At 34.3% G+C, this 19,734-nt stretch overlaps 1 protein-coding gene across 6 annotated transcripts in view; it reads right to left on the bottom strand.

Annotated features, from left to right (window-relative positions):
- LOC138713870 (GTPase-activating Rap/Ran-GAP domain-like protein 3) overlaps nucleotides 1-19,734 on the bottom strand; it is an 878,969-nt gene that overhangs the window by 213,022 nt on the left and 646,213 nt on the right. For 2 of the 6 annotated variants that reach the window (XM_069846339.1, XM_069846341.1), the window contains exon 2: nucleotides 12,607-13,017. The exons of 3 other annotated variants lie outside the window; for them this stretch is intronic. In XM_069846339.1, coding sequence (XP_069702440.1) covers nucleotides 12,607-12,851 — 245 coding nt within the window. In that variant the 5' untranslated portion in view covers nucleotides 12,852-13,017. The remainder of the gene's footprint in view (nucleotides 1-12,606; nucleotides 13,018-19,734) is intronic. One more of the 6 variants, XM_069846340.1, reaches the window with a different exon arrangement.

The following is a 19,734-nucleotide window of genomic DNA, read 5'->3' as shown; positions in this document are numbered from 1 at the left end:
CGATCAGTGATAATTTATAATCTGTTCTATAGTATCAGTGAAATATGTTGTATAGGGTAGACTCAGGCAAAACGAATAACCCGGGCAAAGAGAATAATGCATATTTCTTAGAAACACCAACAGGTAGCGTTTTCTGCTATGTTGGGGAAGAATCCCAACCAGATTTTGCTGCTGGAAATGACTTGTCGCCATTCTAGCTAGTGAGAGAAGAAGTCAGCGTGTGTTTCAAGAAAATTGACCGTTTTCTTAAAATATTTCAAGGTAAGAGAAACAAATGTACAACACACAATACTGCAGAAACGTTTTATGTGATAGTAATACAGTAGCGTGCAAATTAATCCGAACAATGTAATTACTTATGCAAAAACACTCAAACGGGATAAAAAAGGATCTAAGACATACCTCAGTAATTTATGTGGACTCCCTTGTTCCTAATAACAGCTCTAAGACGATTTGGCATGGATTCCACTGATTTCCCACAAATATTCTTCATTTCTTCATCGCGAAACCATACACCAATGAGGGCAGAAATCATCTTCTCCTTTGTAGAACAATCCATTTTTTGCATTCTTCTTTTGCAAATTGACCACAAGTTCTCAATGGGGTTGATGTCGGGTGAGTTGCCTGGCCAGGGAGTACCTGAATATTCTTCTTGTTGAAGAATTCTGTAGTTTTTCGAGACGTATGGCATGGTGCCAGGTCTTGTTGGAACACACCTCTGCCATCCGGAAATGATTTTTGCAGCTGGGGTACGATTCTGGTTTCCAATAAGTGAATATATTTGTCAGAATTCATTCATTCCCTTGATAGGTATTAATGCTCCAGGCCCTTCATGTGTAAAACAACCCCAAAACATTACTTTAGGGGGGTATTTGGGTGCTTGTTGGAGATGAGCTGCTGTTACTTTTTCGGATCCTTTCCATACGTAAGAAACACGGTGACCGTGGACCTCGAAATGAGACTCATTGGGAAAAAAGTACATTCTTCCAGTCATTCACTGTCCAGTGTTGATGTAATTTTGCCCACATTAAGCGTTTTTTGCACATAACAGGGATTAGCAGTTGCTTCTTAATAGGCTTACGAGCCCTTCGTCCAGCTTCCAAAAGCCTACGCCACACTGTTGTGACGTGAATATTCGCCCCAGTGGTAGCCATTAACTCGCGGGTTAAGTCGACAGCAGTTAGTCTAGGATTTAATTTACTTTTCCTGACAATTAAACGATCATCTGCAGGTGAAGTCTTCCTTTTCCGGCCACAGTTTCCTTTTTTTTGGGTGTGATGGATCTAGTCTCCCTGTATCGTTTTATGATCGAATTAACAGTAGCCAAACCGATGTGACATTCTGCAGCAATTTGCCTCTGTGTCATAGAAGAATGCCCTGCTAATGTTATAATTTTAGACCGTTTTCGTGGAGTTGTATCCATTTGTGAAGACGACAGAATGTACACAGGATTGCAGTATTAAGTCTTCAACACAACTGAAATGCTTATAAGTACAAAACGACAGGCAAAATGTCATATATTATAAAAAAAAATAATAACGACAGACCTTCAACAATGGAATTACACGTACTACAGATGTCAATTAAAGCGGTATGAGCAGCTGTGAGGCCAACAATGACAGAAAATGTAAAAATATGTCATGTTCGGATTAATTTGCACGCTACTGTATATAGGCGATACGATTACTTCTAAAGTGCCGTACTTACGAAGAAGATTATTGACGTTTGTTTCTATAATCTTAAATGAAAAGCGAAATGGCGTCTGCGGGCAAAGTGAATAGGGAAAGTGGATAACTTATCCGCTTTGCCGTGCCACCTTTATTTGACTATATAAGTGTTAGCTGTTTTTTGTATGTATTTTTCTATTGTAATAAAGCGCGTTAGATCATTTTACATACTGGAGGCATTAAGTCACACTAATTAAATTATAAATCAGTAACACTGATCTTAATTTTTACTTAAAAAGTTCGTAATGTGTTTTCAGATGATTTAATTTTCAAGAAGAAGACGGAACAAGCCAAATGGTCTGAAGAAGCCATGAAGAAAGCACTGGAAGAAATAAAATCTTCCAATTAGTGGTTCTGCTATCTGGCCATACAACCATAACGTGTTTGTTGATGAAGATTTTGCTCCAGATGAACTTACAGATCGCCCACTTGAGATAGAAATCAGCGAAACGACAGTTGGCTCAGATTTAACAAATTCTGCGGTGCCAGCTTCTTCAGCGGCTGAAGAAACAGTTAATGCTCACTCAGAATCAACCACATTTGTGATGTCGTTATCTTCAGAGATTGAAGGAATATTCAATACATCAATTACACTCAGATTTTCAGTTCCGGTTACACCAAAACCCTCAATATCGTCAGCAAGAGAATCCAAGTCAGTTCTTTTGATTTAGACCAGTGCAGAAGTGGATGTTCGAAAGATACGAGTTCAACGAAGAAAATGTCAGCGCTCTGAAGTTCTTACATCTATACCGATTAAAAACGTTGAAAGAGAAGTAACTTATGGGCAGGAGCAAAAGCAGAAGAAATCCAAGTCTTCAGTGCTGGTGAAACGTCGACTTGTTCAAATTTGTATTTTGTACTAATCTAACGTGCTGTAATGGACTGTAAATAAAATATCCTATCGTCTAATGTAATTCATTGACATCGTGTCTATGTGTTGATTTAATTTTATTATCAGTGAATAAAAATTAAATATAAATGTGAAAATGTTATAGGGATATTCACTTTGGCCGTGTACCCGGGCAAAGCGAATAATTAACTATATTTTCTTTCTCAAATCATATCACTCTCCGTAGGTATGAGAAACGAATTGCTGTTTTTTTTTTATATATGTGGACAACATGTGTCACAACCGATGTCATGAAGATTTTATTTCGTGAGCACCAAAATATAGCCTGTGGCATTGTTTGCTCTTAGCTTATCCGCTTTGCCCGGGTTTCCCCTACTATCATCAAGTGAACAACTACTTTGTGAATCTAACAGTGTATCTCGTATGTGGCACATAATTTTAAACTCATAACTGTTTTCAAGAAAATGTCAAATGTGAAAGGTTATCAGTACCAATGTGAAACTTATGTAGGGCCTATACATATGTGGGTTGTAATAGAAAATTAGGTTCACTTATTAATTAGGTTATTTTATGTATTATTATAAATGTAATTTATTTTAAGTTGGTTATTTAACGACGCTGTATTAACTACTAGGTTATTTAGCGTCGATGAGACTGGTGATAGCGAGATGATATTTGGCGAGATGAGGCCGAGGATTCGCCATAGATTACCTGGCATTCACCATACGGTTGAGGAAAACCTCGGAAAAACACAACCAGGTAATCAGCCTAAACGGGGATCGAACCCGTGCCCGAGCGCAACTTCAGACCGGCAGGCATGCGCCTTAACCGACTGAACCACGCCGGTGGCTAAATGTAGACTAATTATTGTGTATTATTTGTATTGTGTATTTTAATTGTATTGTGTATATTTTTATTGTGTGTAAATAAGTTCCCAATGCCACCGGGTGTTTGCCTACTTGCAGTGTAAATAAATACATACAAAATAAGCTCACCATCGTTCCTATCCATAGCAAGATTAATCCAGTCCCTAACGGTATGGCATACTTGCGTCCCGCGGTCAATTGGAAGGGCTAGGCATGGCATAGTTGCGCCCCGATAGGCATAGTACACACGAAAGTGATTGTCATAAAATAAATAAATTAGGCCTATTTAAAAATATTATAGTGGTAGTTGCACTGAAATAAAAATGAATTTTCTTGCGTATTTAACGAAGAATCACCACACTAGCAAACTCATATCTTTTGTGATAATCATCTGGATGAAGTGCCTGTAACAATTGAAGTTTATAAGGAGTCAGATGAAGACGTTTCTTTAAAGCTCTGTGAACTGTTGTTTTCTGAAGTCCTAATTGTTGGACACGAACCCATTTCTTTGGACTCTGAACAAATGCTCTTCGGATGTCTTCTATTATTTCATCATTTGTCAATCGCCTTCCAGTACGCTTTTTTCCAACAGGCTTCCAGTATCTTTTAACCGTCTATTCTCGGAGCTATAGTCACAGTCGGAACCAGTGACAAACCTCTTATAGCGAAAAAGTCACAGATCTTCAAATCACACCCTATTACTATTCCTCATTGGTCTGCTGGTGGATAGTAGGCGTACCTGAGGCATATTTGCTCCAATGAATTAGTCATAAAAACCATACAAGGCAGAAAGAGAGTTATGAAGTCTGATACATCTTGGCAAGCCAGTTTTATAATTCATTATGTACTACCAGGTTAGTTCTCTTGACATGTTCCTACTTCAAAGGACATCGTCCATCCATCTTGTCGGCCTATACAATGATGACCTGGGTCCTAATGCATAAAAGATGCTAGTGACAAATGATATTTTACCAATACAGGCTGTTTCAAAGGTGATGGTAAAAAAATTTATGAATGAGAAGTAAAAACGAAAAGAAGCAAAAACGTTCCAGTGGACATGGCTCCACAAGTTAACCGTATACGCACCTTAAATAGCTGACATTTGCTAGTACAGTCATATTCAGACCGAAATGCTCACGGTTCCATCGTTCTCCTTAGGACTAACCTTAATCCACTAGATTTATTAATTTATTGTATGTTGTTAAGAGTAGTGTCTCTGTAAATAGTAACATTTTAAGTCCAAATTTTACATAAACGATTATTGCAATGTAGGCTTAAACATGTTGTTAAAAGTAGTGTCTCTTTAAACAGTAACATTTTAATTTAAAATTTTACATAAACGATTATTACAATATAGGCTTAAACGTGTTGTTAAAAGTAGTGTCTCTGTAAACAGTAACATTTTATTTTAAAATTTTACATAAACGATTATTGCAATGTACTGTAGGCTTAAACATGTTGTTAAAAGTAGTGTCTCTGTAAACAGTAATATTTTAAGTCAAACTTTTACATCAACGATTATTACAATGTAGGCTTAAACGTGTTGTTAAAAGTAGTGTCTCTGTAAACAGTAACATTTTATTTTAAAATTTTACATCAACGATTATTGTAATGTAGGCTTAAACATGTTGTTAAGAGTAGTGTCTCTGTAAACAGTAACATTTTATTTTAAAATTTTACATAAACAATATTGCAATGTAGGCTTAAACGTGTTGTTAAAAGTAGTGTCTCTGTAAACAGTAATATTTTAAGTCAAACTTTTACATCAACGATTATTGCAATGTAGGCTTAAACGTGTTGTTAAAAGTAGTGTCTCTGTAAACAGTAATATTTTCAGTCAAACTTTTACATCAACGATTATTACAATGTAGGCTTAAACGTGTTGTTAAAAGTAGTGTCTCTGTAAACAATAACATTTTAAGTCAAAATTTTACATCAACTATTATTGCAATGTAGGCTTAAACGTGTTGTTAAAAGTAGTGTCTCTGTAAACAGTAACATTTTATTTTAAAATTTTACATCAACGATTATTGTAATGTAGGCTTAAACTTGTAGTTTCTCTGTAAACAGTAACATTTTAATTTAAAATTCTACATCAACGATTATTGCAATGTACGCTTAAACATGTTGTTAAGAGTAGTGTCTCTGTAAACAGTAATATTTTAAGTTAAAATTTTACATCAACCATTATTGCAATATAGGATTGAACACTTTGTTAAGAGTAGCGTCTCTGTAAACAGTAATATTTTAATTAAAAATGTTACATCAACGATTATTGCAATGTAGGCTTAAACATGTTGTTAAAAGTAGTGTGTCTGTGAACTGTAACATTTTAATTCAAGATTTTACATCAACGATTATTGCAATGTAGGCTTAAATATGTTGCTAAAAGTAGTGTCTCTGTAAACAGTAACATTTTAAGTTAAAATTTTACATCAATGATTATTGCAATGTAGGCTTAAACATGTTGTTAAAAGTAGTGTCTCTGTAAACAGTAACATTTTAAGTTAAAATTTTACATCAACCATTATTGCAATATAGGATTGAACACTTTGTTAAGAGTAGCGTCTCTGTAAACAGTAATATTTTAATTAAAAATGTTACATCAACGATTATTGCAATGTAGACTTAAACATGCTGTTAAGAGTAGTGCCACTAAAACAGTAATTTTTTAAATTAAAATTTTACATCAAAGATTGTTGCAATGTAGGCTTAAACGTGTTGTTAAAAGTAATGTCTCTGTAAACAGTAACATTTTATTTTAAAATTTTACATCAACGATTATTGCAATGTAGGCTTTACATGTTGTTAAAAGTAGTGTCTCTGTAAACAGTAATATTTAAGTCAAAATTTTACATCAACGATTATTGCAATGTAGGCTTAAACATGTTGTTAAAATTAGTGTCTCTGTAAACAGTAACATTTTAATTCAAAATTTTACATCAACGATTATTGCAATGTAGGCTTTACATGTTGTTAAAAGTAGTGTCTCTGTAAACAGTAATATTTAAGTCAAAATTTTACATCAACGATTATTGCAATGTAGGCTTAAACATGTTGTTAAAAGTAGTGTCTCTGTAAACAGTAACATTTTAATTCAAAATTTTACATGAACGATTATTGCAATGTAGGCTTAAACATGTTGTTAAAAGTAGTGTCTCTGTAAACAGTAACATTTTAAGTCAAAATTTTACATCAACGATTATTGCAATGTAGGATTAAACATGTTGTTAAAAGTAGTGTCTCTGTAAACAGTAACATTTTAAGTCAAAATTTTACATCAACTATTATTGCAATGTAGGCTTAAACATGTTGTTAAAAGTAGTGTCTCTGTGAACTGTAACATTTTAATTCAAGATTTTACACCAACGATTATTGCAATGTAGGCTTAAATATGTTGCTAAAAGTAGTGTCTCTGTAAACAGTAACATTTTAAGTTAAAATTTTACATCAATGATTATTGCAATGTAGGCTTAAACATGTTGTTAAAAGTAGTGTCTCTGTAAACAGTAATATTTTAAGTTAAAATTTTACATCAACCATTATTGCAATATAGGATTGAACACTTTGTTAAGAGTAGCGTCTCTGTAAACAGTAATATTTTAATTAAAAATGTTACATCAACGATTATTGCAATGTAGACTTAAACATGCTGTTAAGAGTAGTGCCACTAAAACAGTAATTTTTTTAATTAAAATTTTACATCAAAGATTGTTGCAATGTAGGCTTAAACATGTTGTTTAAAGTAGTGTCTCTGTAAACAGTAATATTTTAAGTTAAAATTTTACATCAATCATTATTGCAATATAGGATTGAACACTTTGTTAAGAGTAGCGTCTCTGTAAACAGTAATATTTTCATAAAAAATTTTACATCAATGATTATTGCAATGTAGGCTTAAACATGTTGTTAAAAGTAGTGTCTCTCTAAACAGTAATATTTTAAGTTAAAATTTTACATCAACCATTATTGCAATATAGGATTGAACACTTTGTTAAGAGTAGCGTCTCTGTAAACAGTAATATTTTAATTAAAAATGTTACATCAACGATTATTGCAATGTAGACTTAAACATGCTGTTAAGACTAGTGCCACAAAAACAGTAACATTTTAAATTAAAATTTTACATCAAAGATTGTTGCAATGTAGGCTTAAACATGTTGTTAAAAGTAGTGTCTCTGTATACAGTAATATTTTAGGTTAAAATTTTACATCAATCATTATTGCAATATAGGATTGAACACTTTGTTAAGAGTAGCGTCTCTGTTAACAGTAATATTTTCATAAAAAATTTTACATCAATGATTATTGCAATGTAGGCTTAAACATGTTGTTAAAAGTAGTGTCTCTGTAAACAGTAATATTTCAAGTTAAAATTTTACATCAACCATTATTGCAATATAGGATTGAACACTTTGTTAAGAGTAGCGTCTCTGTAAACAGTAATATTTTAATTAAAAATGTTACATCAACGATTATTGCAATGTAGACTTAAACATGCTGTTAAGAATAGTGCCACTAAAACAGTAACATTTTAACTTAAAATTTTACATCAAATATTGTTGCAATGTAGGCTTAAACATGTTGTTAAAAGTAGTGTCTCTGTAAACAGTAATATTTTAAGTTAAAATTTTACATCAATCATTATTGCAATATAGGATTGAACACTTTGTTAAGAGTACCGTTTCTGTAAACAGTAATATTTTCATAAAAAATTTTACATCAACGATTATTGCAATGTAGACTTAAACATGCTGTTAAGAGTAGTGCCACTAAAACAGTAACATTTTTAATTAAAATTTTACATCAAAGATTGTTGTAATATAGGCTTAATATTTGAATAAGAGTAGTTCCTGTGAAGAACAGTAACATTATAATTTAAAAGTTCACAGCAAAGACTATACTTATTCTTTTATAATATACAACACAGCCCTACTCTTGAAATCATTCTTCGATGTGTGTACTGTGGTTGTTGACCTTGATGTGGAAATCGTACAGCACCACGCACCACTACTCTTCGTCAAGTCATTTCGCTCAGTGCACAAACTCCGTACTGACTCAACTTCAAAGAGTAGTGGTTAAGATTTCAGTCTCTACTTATTATTAATATTGTAGATCTCGATAATTCAAACTGAGGTTACTGGTACTAAAATGGTGAAATGTTGCAGAAACAACGAAGCTTGAAGGTAACTTGAATACACTAGCATTATAGACGGAAACATGCTACGTGGGAAGCATCATATGACTAAGTGACTGCAAATTGATTGAAATCCTGAGTTCAGAAAAGGGTCTTTGGTCACTTGATGCAAATATTAATACTTGCGATTAGTGAATTGACGTCTGGTCAAAACCAATCTTCTATCGAAATACGTTGACATAGGACCAGGGACATTTTTTTATAAAGAGTTTACACTTTTAGCTAGTAGATGAGGCAGTAATCTAAAAAAAAAGTGCTAATCAAACTTTCAGGTATAACTCCCTGTAAAGTTGATTTGAATAATTACGAGGAAAAATTGTTCCGGGGCGGGGTATCGAACCCGGGACCTTTGGTTAAACATAACAACGCTCTACCAACTGAGTTACCCGGGAACTCTACCAGACACCGATCCAATTTTTTCCTCTGTATCCACAGACCTCAAAGTGGGCTGAGAATCGTGAAGCAACTAACATTGAGTGCACACTAACTCTGTGTGACTTAAATTGTGGTTTTCTGTTAACGAACAGTGACGTGTATTATGCAAATCAAGCTTTCAGGTGTAACTCCCTGTAAAGTTTATTTGAATAATTACGAGGAAAAATTGTTCCGGTGCCGGGAATGTTTAACCAAAGGTTCCGGGTTCGATACCCGGCCCCGGAACAATTTTTCCTCGTAATTATTTAAAAAAAAAATGATTTCGGCGCTTGGTCAATTGATCCACAACACAATCCAGTTAATATTGTTTTTATTAATTTTAATGATACATTTATTGTGCTCACTGCAAGGCAAGCATTCCACTGAAATGATTCATTTGTGGAAACGTTTTGTGCGAGATCGTGCGTATTTGCTTTTTTTCCCGCACAGAACCAATACGCGGTAAGTGTGAAATACCACATTCAGTATTTCCAACGTAACACACATAACAATTTCCCTCTTCTTACCGCTTAAGCGCGACATTCATTTTACTGCTTTAGCCTTTTAACATATTATTTTTAGAGAAGTTTCACATAGTAATAATTATAAATTGGAAACTTACCACTGCAATTTCACCTAAATTGCAATGTTAGTTATTGTTTTTAAATATTTGCAAAAATTAAGTAAAGTCTACTACTCCACGAAACTTATTGCATTCCTGATACAAGTAACATTAAGGAAGCCGTGAAAAAAAATCAACGAGATTCCAGATGCCGATGTTATTACTGCAATATGTTATATAAATAATATTGTTAAAATATTAAAATGAAAAATAAATCATTACATAACCTTACCGTTTGTTTTAAGTTCGCATTTATAGACTGGGGGAAAAAAAAGACAGACGTATATCACGGCCTGCTGGAGTATAGTAAACACAGAAAACATTTTATAGCAACAATGTTGAAGAAAGATATTTTGGTTTTCCGAAGTTGCAGTCATTAAACAGAAACCAACATGGAGATTTCATTGCAACTAATTAGAAATTCGTAATAAACGATCTTCGCACAAAATAATGTACGATACACGAGCGGTATGTTTGTTTTCATGTTCTCGGAAATTTAAAAAGCTCAACTACGTTTCGCTTTTTCAATCTTTTCCTCGAACATGAAAACGTCAACATACCGCTCTTGTAACGTATAATAGTATTACGATCAGATCTTTTTCATTTATTTCTAGTGCCGACCTTCCGAAAGCGCGCTTGGTTTCCATGGCAATTGAACATTTCACTACACATACCAGCGGCAGGGACTTGCATTCGACCTCTTCCTCTTTCCTTGGATCGAGGCCGAGAACCAAATCTGCCTCTCCAGAGTACGATCTCCACTTTCTTGGAAGAGGTAACGGCAAACATAAAGGCTACATCTTCGACATTGCTTGCACAACGAACTGACCTACTGAATGTCGTGAAAGGGAGGCGACTCGTGGGACACGTCCCCAGGGACTGCGCTCCATTTGCAACAGGACACTCATTGTGTATAGGAAAAATGGGGAAACTCTAGAACTCGATGGAACAGAATAAACCCTGTGCAAACAGACTGACGGTTGCAAGGACAGACAGACGGCAAGACTTCTGAAAACTTGTCTTCACGTGAATAATTTCCCTTTGTGCCGCCACGTGGATCCAGTCGCTAGAGCTCTGGACTGATAATCCTGCAGACCCGGGTTGATCTCAGGCGTATCCCTGATTTGTGTTGTGTGTTGGGAAATCCTTCGGTCCAGGGATTTTCTCCGAGAGCTCCGGGTTTCCCTGTAGCATCCCAATGAACCTACAGGTGTAGCGTAGACGCTAAATAGCCGAGTAGTTGATACAGTGTCGTTAAATAACCAACTAGAAAAATAAAAAACCTAATCTAACCTAACTACCATAACCCAATATAATACAGGGTGTAACTAAATGGTACCTGTTTGTCAAAACTTGATGGAAATGTCTCTCATACCTAGAGAATGAAAATAGCTTATATACCTTTTAATTAAATATGAAATATGAAAAGCCTGGACTCGCATAAGGGTAACGGCCTCCTACAGTACTTTAGGGTGAGCTGAAGATCTACTGCACTTGGGGAGCCAGTCCAAGAGAGCTTACACTATACACTTACAAACTAAACACGAAAAACTATACAGACTAAACACATAAATTATACAATCTAAACACACAAACTATACAAACTAAACACGAAATCTATGCAGATTAAACACCTAAATTATACAATCTAAACATGCAAACTAAACACGAAAAACTATACAGACTAAACACATAAATTATGCAAACTAAACACACAAACAAACTATACAAACTAAACACGAAAAACTATACAGGCTAAACACATAAATTATGCAAACTAAACACACAAACAAACTATACAAACTAAACACGATAAACTATACAGACTAAACACATAAATTATGCAAACTAAACACACAAACTATACAAGCTAAACACAAACAAACTATACAAACTAAACACGAAAAACTATACAGACTAAACACATAAATTATGCAAACTAAACACACAAACAAACTATACAAACTAAACACGAAAAACTATACAGACTAAACACATAAATTATGCAAACTAAACACACAAACAAACTATACAAACTAAACACGATAAACTATACAGACTAAACACATAAATTATGCAAACTAAACACACAAACTATACAAGCTAAACACAAACAAACTATACAAACTAAACACGAAAAACTATACAGACTAAACACATAAATTATGCAAACTAAACACACAAACAAACTATACAAACTAAACACGAAAAACTATACAGACTAAACACATAAATTATGCAAACTAAACACACAAACAAACTATACAAACTAAACACGAAAAACTATACAGACTAAACACATAAATTATGCAAACTAAACACACAAACAAACTATACAAACTAAACACGATAAACTATACAGACTAAACACATAAATTATGCAAACTAAACACACAAACTATACAAGCTAAACACAAACAAACTATACAAACTAAACACGAAAAACTATACAGACTAAACACATAAATTATGCAAACTAAACACACAAACAAACTATACAAACTAAACACGAAAAACTATACAGACTAAACACATAAATTATGCAAACTAAACACACAAACAAACTATACAAACTAAACACGAAAAACTATACACACTAAACAGGCTGTCATTCCATGGATACTTATTTCTTAATGGTTCTGAGTTTAGACGGCCGTGAAATCGTGATCTTTTAACCTCTGCAACTTGTAATATTTTTTTAATGTAAATTTGTGCTATATATCGTAGAAAAACATTGTATGATACACATTCGTAGTGTCATCTTTTTGGATCTTGTGAAACGAAGCGAGTACCAAAAAGAAAACCTTTACGAACTGGTATCATAAATAACTAATTTCGTCATATCTAAAGGTACTTAAACCAACCAGCCTCTCTTCCCTAAGTCGCTGGTAGAGAGATATGGCGGTAATAAAAACAACACAGAAACTTACATTGCGGAGGACGCCCTTCTCCTGTGGAGGTTGTGGAGGGGGAGGTCTCTGGACGGCGCCGACTTGGAATCGAACCCCGTTCTGATGAGCGGCGTGAGCGTGTCCACGCAAAGGGACCTCGACCTGTCCCTCTTGGGGATGACCTCGTGGGTACTCGGTGGCGGCTGCCGTCGGTCGTCCAGGAGTCTCCTCTTCACTTTCTCGCCACGCAAACGAGATACCAGCTTCATGTCGATACACAACATCGCGGCACATCCGTCCACAAACACATCTGACTGAGCTGCAAGGGGTGAGGTGCGGCGTCTCAGGTTATGGCGCGAGAAAATCACCTCCAAAAATCCTCGACACTCGATGCATCTTGTTGCGGTCCACCGAACCTTCTGTTAGCCTAAGTTTTGAAGTGGCATTACGCTTCAATGTCAAAATGGTATTAGTCCAAATACTCTGAGAGACGACCTATCCTAGACAGTCTTTTAAAACACGATGATGATATGATGAAAGTGATGGTTTGACGGTGATGCAACGATGTTAATTATGTGATGATTCTGATGATATGATGGTGATGATTTGATGATGATGATGATGATGATGGTGTTAAATATTGAAAGCATAAGAAAGAACTTAAAATATTCTATTAACTTTACTTAAATTAATACACCTAAATCAATACTTACTTCCTTACTGGCTTTTAAGGAACTCGGAGGTTCATTGCCGCCCTTACATAAGCCCGCCATTGGTCCCTATCCTGAGCAAGATTAATCCATTCTCTATCATCATATCCCACCTCCCTCAAATCCATTTAATATTATCTTCCCATCTACGTCTCGGCCTCCCTAAAGGTCTTTTTCCCTCCGGCCTCCCAACTAACACTCTATATGCATTTCTGGATTCGCCCATACGTGCTACATGCCCTGCCCATCTCAAACGTCTGGATTTAATGTTCCTAATTATGTCAGGTGAAGAATACAATGCGTGCAGTTCTTTGTTGTGTAACTTTCTCCATTCTCCTGTAACTTCATCCCTCTTAGCCCCAAATACTTTCCGAAGCACCTTATTCTCAACACCCTTAACCTATGTTCCTCTCTCAAAGTGAGAGTCCAGTTTCACAACCATACAGAACAACCGGTAATATAACTGTTTTATAAATTCTAACTTTCCGATTTTTCGACAGCAGACTGGATGATAAAAGTTTCTCATCCGAATAATAACAGGCATTTCCCATATTTATTCTGTGCTTAATTTCCTCAAGAGTATCATTTATATTTGTTACTGTTGCTCCCAGATATTTGAACTTCTCCACCTCTTCAAAAGATAAATTTCCAATTTTTATATTTCCATTTCGTACAATATTCTCGTCACGAGACATAATCATATACTTTGTCTTTTAGGGATTTACTTCCAAACCTGTCTCTTTACTTGTTTCAACTAAAATTCCCGTGTTTTCCCTAATCGTCTGTGGATTTTCTCCTAACATATTCACGTCATACACCTAAATCAATAGTAAGAATAAATAAATCCTAATTGATAATGAAGACTTGATGATTGAGGGAAAGAAGACAGAGAACGGACACTGGAAAGTTTTCTTTTCTCAATCGTACTATCAGGGACTGGAACGCTTTACCTGCAGACTTACTAAAGGCTTTACCAATAACCAAAAATGTATTTAAAATAGGCTTAAGGACTTTACTAATAGACGGTAGTATATTATACACACTATTTAAAGGGTGTAATTGATATATGTAATTGAAGTGTTGCATCAGTGAAGAAGAGTGTTGTGTCAGTGAAGTGTGTTGTGTAAGTGAAGTGTGTTTCTGTCAGTGAAGCTTTATAGTACATAGTGGCAGTGCAAAGTATTTGAACAGTGAAATGTTTTTGAAGTGTTAGTAAAATCAGGATAGAATTAGTGAAATGTGTCGTAGTTCCAGTGCAGTGAGTGAGTTGACAGCGAAATAAGTGTAGTGCTGAAAGGTACTTGTGCAGGTATGAACATATACTCGTGGGTTTTAGTTCGAACTTAGGATTAAGATACAAATTAGATTTACTTTAAATGTTATTTTAAGTGATCGTGCTTCATTTAATTAGGATGCTCCCTGTTATTATTATTATTATTATTATTATTATTATTATTATTATTAGTAGTAGTAGTAGTAGTAGTAGTATTACATACATACATACATACATACATACATACATACATACATACATACCACATTATGGTGATCTCATGATAATATCATGATTGTGATAATTATGATGAAGATGTGGTAACTGTGATGATATGATGGTGACGATTTGATAATAATGTCATGATGACGATAATTATGATTGTGATAATTTGATGATGGTAATAGTTATGATTATTGTGTGATTATATGATGAATGGTCATGATTTCATTAAATGTTAAATTAAATGTTATGTTTTATTTAACGACGCTTGCAGCTGCCGAGGTTATATCAGCGTCGCCGGTGTGCCGGAATTTTGTCTCCCGCAGGAGTTCTTTTACATGCCAGTAAATCTACTGACATGAGCCTGTCGCATTTAAGCACACTTAAATCCCATCGAACTCGGGTCTGGTTGGAAAATCGTTCACCAACGTTAAGGCACGTAGACTTGATACCAGCAGTTGGCTTGTCGGTATTTGCCCTCCATGGGTTGTCATGCCATGAATTATTACATCAACTTCGCATCCTAAGAGATTTTACTATCAGAAAGTGGAAAATGAATGCACGTCTCACTATAATTATATCATTACATGTCAACGCGAAATATTTAGCAATAACCTCACGGTTATCTGTTAGAAACACATTTTAGAAGGACAGTTTGGTTTACGAGTTTCTTCAGTCATACAGCTTATTGTCAATTAAATTATTCTTGAGAATGAATATAACATTCCTACTTCGTATATTTTAGTACAGATTTTAATTATTCAATTTCTTAATGCTTAAATTGAAAATCGTTGTTTTATTCATTTATCTGAATATGTGATGACTATATTCATGAGTGAAACGTATTACTTTCGTAAGTAGCTGAACATTTTATAGGCTAAGGCAGGCATGTCAATTGATGCCCACAGGAGCAAGCGCGCGCTTTAGAGCCCAGGAGAGCCTGAGCGCTTTACAGCGGAAAGGAAAGAGACAGATGAAAGAGGTGGTATTTGCCGCTTGATCGAGCTATATTCAGAGATGGCCAGCACTGATTCAATAGATAAAGAGAAGAGAACTTATTAAAACTGTAGCCATGTTAATTTTTAGATTTGCCTGAGAAGTATAAGTGCATTATAAGAATGTAAGTTTTAATTTTAATGCTCATTTTTCACAAGTTTGATTTTTTTATTCAAAATAAATATTTTCTCAACTTTTCGTATAGAAAAGTGAAATTTTCAGGTATAGACCTATTTATTTAGTAGCCTTACAGAATGTTTTCGTAAATCTAATATACCGGTACCGTATATATGTATTACTGAAGATAGTGTATGGACAATATTTAAAATATTCGCATGGAAATTGTTTGTAAGGAATGAATTAACAAAGCAACTACTGTTACATCATAAGCAAAAGGTACGTGCCCATGTGTTGTAAAAATGTCAGCTCTATAGCTTCAGCACATTTCGAGAAAATAATTTAATATTCTGATGATAGGAAGTTGCTCACAAATATCACCTTAAAAGCATAATGCGATAAGAGTTTTGTTATGTAATATTAGTTACACTTAAAACAGATACAGTACCTAGGTAACTTTGCTTTGTACTGTAATATTGTTTTGATTAGTTTATTGATTACTTTTGTAAGGCTAAAGATACCATCAATATAAATTCCAACTTATCATGTCATACTCAATCTCTTTCTTTGGAATATCACTTTCTTTATGAATGATGTGTTTCATCCACTTAATACAGTATAATATTATACTTCTATGGAATTTAAGTGAATATTCCTTCTTAACTCTCTATTATATTATTAAGATTTAAAACACAAGTGCAATATTAAGAAATCAGTGTTAGTACTTTTGTTTTACAGACAATATAGATAATATTAAACAGAAAGAAGCCATATAAAAATAACGATATAAAATTTCACGTTCCGTTTGAAGTTTGTGCACCACTGTTTTCTTAATCCAACAGGTTGCTTATTCATATACACAACCCTTCCTCTCTCCATACATAGCGCTTGCTGCCCGCGCACGACGTTAAGGTCAGAAAAATGCGCTTGCTTTGACATCACTGGGCTAAGGTGATGTCTATACAATAGTATTTTATAAGTTCGTGAAATGGCGTTTTTCTGCATGAGTGGTGAGCGTGAATTCCATGAAACGAAGAGAAGCCGGTTTCACAAATAATGATACAAGGTCTAAAAAGACTTTAGGTAGCTTTAGCATGCAATATTTTCTCACGACAGCTGTGGAAATAAAATGAAATAATATAAAAACATTGATTTTGAAGTTATTTGGGTTATAAAATGCCATAGTCATAAAAAAAAGCGAGAATCGCGAATATCGTGAACAACAATGTAACTTCCATAGATACGAAGATAAACAAATTATAATACATGCTCGTATAATATTTTGTCTGTGTGATCTGGAAGGCAGTAGACAATGAAACTTCCAGCATCTCAGAAGTGTAGAATTTGCTGTATCGGAATTTGTGACAGAAAAAGTGGAAGAACATAAGAACGCTATTCATTCAGAAGAAATCAGCAACATTGCATGGGAATGCAGAAGGCGATATCACTTGTCTGAAGCGCCTTGGGGAGTGAAAGTTGAAGAATTTGCCGAAGGCTATATCGAAAACTCCATTCAGAACAAGTCGTAGATTGCTAAAAATATTCTAGGAGAAACAAAATATGTAGATGGTAGAGAGGATGACTTAAATTGAGAAAATGAACTATCCCGATCTTCTTTTTCTAGTGCCCTTAAGAGATATTGGAATAAATAATTATGTAAGTAGATACCGTGAATCTGTAACATTATTTCTAACACTTTTCTGGAAAATTAAAGTGTTTAACTTAGATTCTGTGATTAAATAAAACTTGAAAATTTATATCGTATTATTTTTTTATAATAGTGCATCCAATAATTATCAGTGCGAAAAGTGATTATTTTATGCATATTTGGCTTTTTCACACAAATGCTATAAAGGTTAAATTTACGCGTTAATATAGGTCAGTAAAACAACTTTGTGCGAGATCGTGCGTATTTGCTTGGTTTCCGCACAAAACCAATCCGCGGAAAGTCTAAAATTCCACATTCATTATTCCCAACCTAACACAAATAACAATTTCCCTCTTCTTACCGCTTAAGTGACATATTCATTTTACTGCTTTAGGCTTTTAACATATTATTTTTAGAGACGTTCAATATAGTAATAATTATAAATTGGAAACTTACTACTGCAATTTCACCTAAATTGCAATGTTAATTGTTGTTTTTAAATATTTGCAAAAATTAAGTAAACTCTACAACTCCACTAAAGTTACTGCATTCGTGATGCAAGTAACATTAAGGAAGCCGTGAAAAAATCAACAAGATTCCATAGACTGGGGGAAAAAAAAGACAGACGTATATCACGGCCTGCTGGATTATAGTAAACACAGAAAACATTTTAAAGCAACAATGTTGAAGATAGATATTTTTGTTTTGTAAATTTGTCGTCATTGAACAGAAACCAAGATGGAGATTTCATTGCAACTAATTAGAATTTCCTCTTTCAGGTATGTAATAAACGATCTTCGCACAAAATAATGTACGATGCACGAGCGGCATGTTTTCTTTCAATTCTCGGAAATTAAAAAAGCTCAACTAAGTTTCGCTTTTTCAAACTTTTCCTCGAACATGAAAACTTCAACATACCGCTCTTGTAACGCATATTACTATTCTAACAATTTTTTGGAAAATAAAGTGTTTCACTTAGATTCTGTGACTAAATAAAACTTGAACATTGATATCGTATTACTGTATTTTTATAGTAGTGCATCAAATAATTACCAGTGTGAAAAGTGATTTTATTTTATGCATAGTTGGCTTTTCCACATAAATGCTATAAAGCTTAACTTTACGTGTTTATATATAGGTCCGTAATACAACTTTTTGCACGGTCATACAAGGAAAGGTTATAGAAACAATTAATATTTCAAGGCCGCCTTAACAATTCCGAAAGAGCTCCACGAAAATGACGTAGCTACCATTACATATTACAAGTGTTCTTTTGTCATGTTGCTAACCATATTTCTCTTTTATGCGAGGTGAGTAAAAAGTATGGGACAATGCCTGTAACTCTCATATTACTAATTTTATGAAGAAACTATACAAAAGCTGTAGAGTATCAAAGAAGGAATATTTTTAACATGTGTTCAAGTACTATACTTTTAATTTATAAAGGCTGTGCCAATGAGTCTGTTCTTTTCTAAATAGCACCATGTACTTATTTCCCCATTTTTGGATTTTTCATGTCTCAGTACGTACACAATCATATTTTTTTTGCTATTTTTGAACCATTGTTTTGTAAAAATTATCTCTTTGATGACAATGTATATATATTGAAGAAAGGGAAATTTGAATGCTTTAATACATCAATTTGAGGCGGCTTTGAATTAAACAACTGCAGGCAGAAGCTAATAGAAACAAGTGAATAACATGGTTAAACATTAAAACAATTTCTTGCTTTAAAATCCATATATTGCAGTTAAACGTCAATAGTACATATCCTACAATGTGTCTTTTTAAATTATAAATTTAAATTATATTAATATTGTTATTCAATTATTTTTATTAACTTCATTCACTTCTTTCTATTAGCTTTTGTCTGCAGTTGTTTAATCCAAAGCCTCCTCAAATTGGTGTACTGAAGCATTCAAAATTTCCCTTATTCAGTACATATACATTGTCATTAAAAGAGGTAATTAAAAAAAAAACAATAATTTATAGTCCGCACCTGTGGAGTAACGGTTAACGGGTCTGGCCGCGAAACCAGGTGGCCGGGTTCGATTCCCGGTCGGGGCAAGTTACCTGGTTGAGGTTTTTTCCGGGGTTTTCCCTCATCCCAATACGAGCAAATGCTGGGTAGCTATCGGTGCTGGACCCCGGACTCATTTCACCGGCATTATCACCTTCATCTCATTCAGACGCTGAATAAC

Source organism: Periplaneta americana, chromosome 14 (genome assembly GCF_040183065.1).
Source record: "Periplaneta americana isolate PAMFEO1 chromosome 14, P.americana_PAMFEO1_priV1, whole genome shotgun sequence".
NCBI lineage: Eukaryota > Metazoa > Arthropoda > Insecta > Blattodea > Blattidae > Periplaneta > Periplaneta americana.
This window is presented reverse-complemented; position numbering and strand designations above follow the sequence as displayed.